The following is a 5,510-nucleotide window of genomic DNA, read 5'->3' as shown; positions in this document are numbered from 1 at the left end:
GCTGCGGACTATGATTTTCTTGAAGTTAAAGTCATTGTTCCACAGCTGATGGCCTCAAGTTTATGAAGGTGCAATCTTCTCTCCTACCCATCAGAAAGAAAGGAAGATGTAGTCTGATTTATCAACTTATGAAGCCATGGATCAACTCTTCAAGTTCGTACTTCTCTTTTGTGGTTTTAGCTACACCAATTTCCTTGTTAGCTTTACCCAAATATTATTGGTTAAGAAAAGGAGAAGACCTTAAATGGTGTCATGATCGAGTTGAGTCAACTTGGCTTTCATGACCAGGTAATCTTAGTTAATTCTATTAATCATCTGATTCTTCCCTTTGAATTTGGACTGCTCGAATTTGTGAGAATTAGTTTACTTGCTTTTCCTTTTCCCTTCAATTCATGTCTGTTACTTTTTGTGTGAGAGAGATGGATACTACTATTTACTATTTTGCATGGACCATTATCCTAACAGCACTTTCCTCTAGGGAATTTTTGTTTTCATAGCTCACTTATTGTCACATGTTACATTATTGAGTCCTCTTCAATCATCCAAAGGAGATACCACACGCAAACCCTTTGCAAGAGTTAATGTTTCCAATTGGTTGGTACTAATTCTTAGATCTCTACCTAAAAAATCAGGTAGTCTCATCCTCAAATGGACCAAAATGTACAAGTCAGCCGATGGTTACAACAATCTTTCTAGTTGTCATTTATTTTATTCCCTTTTTGGTTAGAATAGAGAGGTAATTTCATCATGGCTTTGATATGCTCTTTTTACAGGATAATGATGAAAATACAAAGAAAGCTACGGGAAAATGTGATATTTCAGGTGGCTTTGACATGCTTTTTTGTAAGATAATGATGAAAATACAAAGAATGCTAATGGAAAATGTTATATTTCAGGTATGTTGTGTCACAACCATTTTAGTTTTGTGTTGCTCAGTATAGAATTTCATGCAGTTGGGAATAACTTGGATGATCTGATTCATGAAAGTTGTGAGTGTTAGGCAAGTGAGTTTCAGTACTGCACCAAGGTCATATATGGGCAGAGTTATCCTTGTAGCTTGTGTGACTACAAAGTCATGAAACTAGAAACCTTCATAAGTGTTCATTCCTCATTCAGATTCATTCGATTTATATAGAGCTACCTTGCGGTAATGACAATCAAATTGGCCTTGCAGTCCACATCATGCATCTTGCATTATATTGCCTACTTGTACCAGACACTAGATTGTGGCTCCATGTAAGATATAGAAGCAGAAATATATCAATTCTATTTTATTTGCATATGGAAAAGCAGAACATTTTGCTGCTAGTGTTGAATCTTTATGCTGAGTATGAGTGTATGACTACATCTTGCAGTGCTAGAAACTTTCTTGTATTTATGGAAAAAAATGGACAAGTTTTAGAGATGTGAATGATCATGCATTTTGCTTTTAAAAATGGATGAGCTTCATAATATTTTCTTATTATAAACTAAAGCATGCTTATACAACTTCTGATTTAGGTGGTTTAACTTGAGTTCTAGTTGTCTTAGGTGAAGTTACTTCAGATGTTTTTCGTCCACACTTTCCATGTTTAAATTACTTGGAATTTAATCATTTTTCCTTTTAAGATTTAATATTCCTACCAAATTTGTCAAGGATAAACATTTCCACTATCTCATACTTATTTGCTTGTGAAGCCACGGTAAAGGGAACTAGAAATTCATTTTAAACTGCTATCATCAAATATTCAAGGATAGAATAGAGTTACCTATGGTGCTCTTGCTCATTTACATTGTCGTGTACTCTTGTATTCTCCATGGTATTAATTTAATGATTATAGATTGAACTACGTAGATTGATTTGAAGGACAAGTGGCGGAACATGACGAGGGGCTGATGTTGTCATCTTTTTACATGTACATGTTATGGTTCCACTGATATGTGAGGTACACTCCCCACCTATTATATTACTATGTGTATTCTCATTTCTTATGAGCTATCTTTAAAAAAGAGGAAGTGCCTTTCTGATTTTAATATTTTCAATGATTTGTTATATTTAGAATTTGTTGAAACACATTAGTCTGATCATCTCTTACCATCCTGGGATTGTATGAAGCCTCGCATCTTGCATCTTAGTTATTTGTTTTCAATTTGCTTCTCGAGCAACTTAAGCAGTCCTAGTTGTCCTACCTATATATTTTTAGTCTATGTTTTGACTTCTACAAGTTAGATCTTGTATAAGTTGGCTAGGCTTGTGTCCATCTCTACACTTAGCAGATTCTTTGAGAGGCCCCTCTCATCTACGACGTTTCATGTAGTCGGGACTGCTTTTTTTTTTTGACATTTTTGGCAAATATGAGGGTGATTATGATTCTTCGCAGGTGTATTACAGTGAAGAAACACTCATGGCTTGTTTGATTTTCTAGTACATTGGTAAATACCTACAAAGGGAGTAATAATTATTTCCCTATGCATTTACAAATTTTCACCCATAGTTGATTTGACTACCTACTTTTTGGACACAAAAACAGAGAACATTGCAAAATATTTATGGGTCCCATTGTGATGCATTTCGCTTATCCACACAGTCCATCCATTATGCCAGCTGAATTTATGGCATGAGCCAAAAAATGAGGCATATCCAAAGCTCTAGTGGACCACGCCACAGAAAAAAGTGAATCAAACACTTACCATTAAAAACTTCTAAGGGCTACTGTTTCTTTTGGTGTGGGCCACTTCAGTATTGAATTTACATGATTTTTTGGCTCATATCTCAAAACGTTGTGGTAAAACGGATGGACGGAACAAATATGTCATATACATCATCGTGAGGTCCAAAAATTTAACTAACACTTTTGAACCGGTTTCCAAGGAAGGAATTCCCAAAAATTTCCAAACGGGTGAAGGTGTCATAATTAGCCATTTACCAGGTATTTACACTTGCATTGAAAAATCAAACAGGCCCTCAGTGTGCTAGTGGAGATGATAAAATGGAAGTATGAAGTTAGAAAGAAGCATGATCTTCCATCTAACATGATGGCCTTGTCTAAAATTAGTCTGATCATCTAACATGATGGCCTTGTCAAATTATTACAGAAAGGAAAGCACAGGTCAATGCTGCATAGGAGAAAATGAATAGCAGCATCTCTGTTAAGACACCAAAGTTACTTATGAATAAATCTAGTTTAACAGGGAACAAAAACACACAAAAATCTTCTTCTGTGAGGATTTCTCCTTTCCCCCAATTCAAGCATTGGTAGTGGTTTGCAAAATCTTTGATTATTTGGTTGCCAAAAATTAATGTGTGCTTTCTACATTAATCTTATTTTATAGAATTGGATGGCGAATCTTGGTCTGGTACCTAAGGAGGCATCATCCGGGCAAGACCTGCCACAGAAGAGGCCGGCTTATGTTCAAAATGGCATCAGCGAAGATGTCAAGCGGCTTGCTACTGCAGCTCTATCTGTAGTCAAAGATGCTGCTGTCGTTACTGCAACTGTTGTAGGCAGGGGAAAAGTAGAGGTAAAACACTATCCTTTCAAATGGATATGGGAATCGGTTGCTTGATGTTTTTAATAAGATCTACAGTTGTCTTTATGCATCAATGGTCAAAAAGATGAAAATCATATTATCTTTGTTATTACTCTGCACACGGTTCTACCTACTCTCCCAAAAATGATTTCCTATTCTACTGGTTATCTGATGGGTGGCTTTGAAGATCTATGCATACAAACAACTAGATAATACACAAGATGCTCCATTTACGTCATCTCATAATAGTTGCATCAATTTCTTTCTTTCTTTTTTTTTTTTCTGGATATAGTGCAACGTTGTATTATTGTTTTATTGAAGAAAAAGGTGGACCTATAAGGTAGTTGTAAATATGAAGTATACTAGTGAAATAGTTCATATCTCGGATTTTCCATGCAATCTTTGATGACATAAAAATCATGGTTAATGTGGAATTGGATTTGTAATTCATTAAAATGGCATTGATTACCATTACCTCATTTGACCTGAGTTTGAACCTTTCCTCACCGGTATAACCAAGCACATCAACAATGATGTCATGGGTCTGATCCCAGCTTACTGCTAAATAGAGGGGAAAAAAACTCGTTCCTGGTGGAGAAGAATTAATGTTCAACAGCTTAACCCCACCTGGAAATTGATTGTTCAGTAGATCTGTTCAACGAAAAACTGGTTAGAGCCCAGGCCAAACAAAAAACAAATTTTGAATAGGACCGTCCTGATATCTCAGCCCTACCAGTTTAGAGTCCAGGCTGAAGCCAGCCCTGGGTCCGGCCCATTGACAACCCTAGTCATACGCTCAGTGTTTTTAAAATAATGATTCAAATTCTATTGATTTCAAAATGAGCAACAATTCAAACCTCAGGGTGACATTCTATTCAACAGTGTTAAGTGCATTTTTAGTCTGAAAGTTTATTTCATAGCATGTTTGGATGATGTTATGAAAATTTGTTTGTGGGAACACGGTTTGAAGCATTAATTCAGTTTACATCAGGGGAATTCTATGTTTTCCTTACATTTAATTTTCATCCTTCTTCAATTGACTGATTCTTTGTTTTTATGTTGTAGAGTCCTCTAGTGGTGGTTTGCCCTTGAATAATTATAGAAGACACACAGGAGAAGTTATTGGTATAGCTGTCGGATGTGCAGGTGAACAACTGATACTCGAATCCATTTTCTATCTATGGTGGACGAAGGATGCACCTGGCCAAATGTGAGTGCACATAGACTCACTAAGATTTGTATTTTCAGCATTATTGTAATTGTAATTGTAATTGATTGAATGATTGTAATTGATTCATTATTGAATGAATGAATGATTGTAATTGTAATTGATTGTCATTGAATGAAAGAATGAATATGCAGGTGGTAATTGAATGAATGAAAGATTTTAAATTTTTTTAAATGTAGGTAATAACTACGGATATTGACCGTAGCTAGTACTCTGACAACCATAGCTGTTATTAAATTCAGAATATTGCTACGGATCCAGCACTACTTTTAGCTACAAATATTATCCGTAGCTATACGTACTTTTCGTAACAGAAATGGTTGCTACGGATTATATCTGTAGCTATAGTTATCTATAGCTATGGATTAAATCCGTAGCCATAGGTTTTAGACCTATTGTTATGGCACCTACGACTACGGTTGTGCTACAAACTAAAACCATAGCCATAGGTTTTTGACTACGACTTTTATCCATAGCCTTTGTCGAATTTTCTGGTAGTGCCATCTCACTTTATTGGGCTAACCCCAAATCATTGGGCCCCCATTGATGCTAGTAGTATTATCCATGCCTTGTAAATCCCACCTTGCGCTCATTGGGCCTATAGGAAGCCCAGTTTAACGTCGTGATGGAGCGGGTGAGGAAGCCCACTCCTTGTTTTTGGGCCCATTCTCAATACGAGTAGGCCATCTAGGGCCATCCTTGATATGAGGAGAGTACATCGTCACCATAGATGGAAGGATCAGTTGTATTAGATTTGGTATATCCACTATTG

At 36.2% G+C, this 5,510-nt stretch overlaps 1 protein-coding gene across 1 annotated transcript; it reads left to right on the top strand.

Annotated features, from left to right (window-relative positions):
* Nucleotides 1-3,063: 3,063 nt before the first annotated feature.
* LOC131225887 (uncharacterized) lies at nucleotides 3,064-3,583 on the top strand. The gene is made up of 2 exons (XM_058221489.1): nucleotides 3,064-3,200; nucleotides 3,313-3,583. Exons 1-2 carry the CDS (start codon nucleotides 3,111-3,113, stop codon nucleotides 3,544-3,546), a joined length of 324 nt encoding a protein of 107 aa, XP_058077472.1. The 5' UTR covers nucleotides 3,064-3,110; the 3' UTR covers nucleotides 3,547-3,583.
* The last annotated feature ends 1,927 nt before the right edge of the window (nucleotides 3,584-5,510 follow it).

The sequence above is a fragment of the Magnolia sinica genome, chromosome 14, assembly GCF_029962835.1.
Source record: "Magnolia sinica isolate HGM2019 chromosome 14, MsV1, whole genome shotgun sequence".
Taxonomy (NCBI): Eukaryota; Viridiplantae; Streptophyta; class Magnoliopsida; order Magnoliales; family Magnoliaceae; genus Magnolia; species Magnolia sinica.
This window is presented reverse-complemented; position numbering and strand designations above follow the sequence as displayed.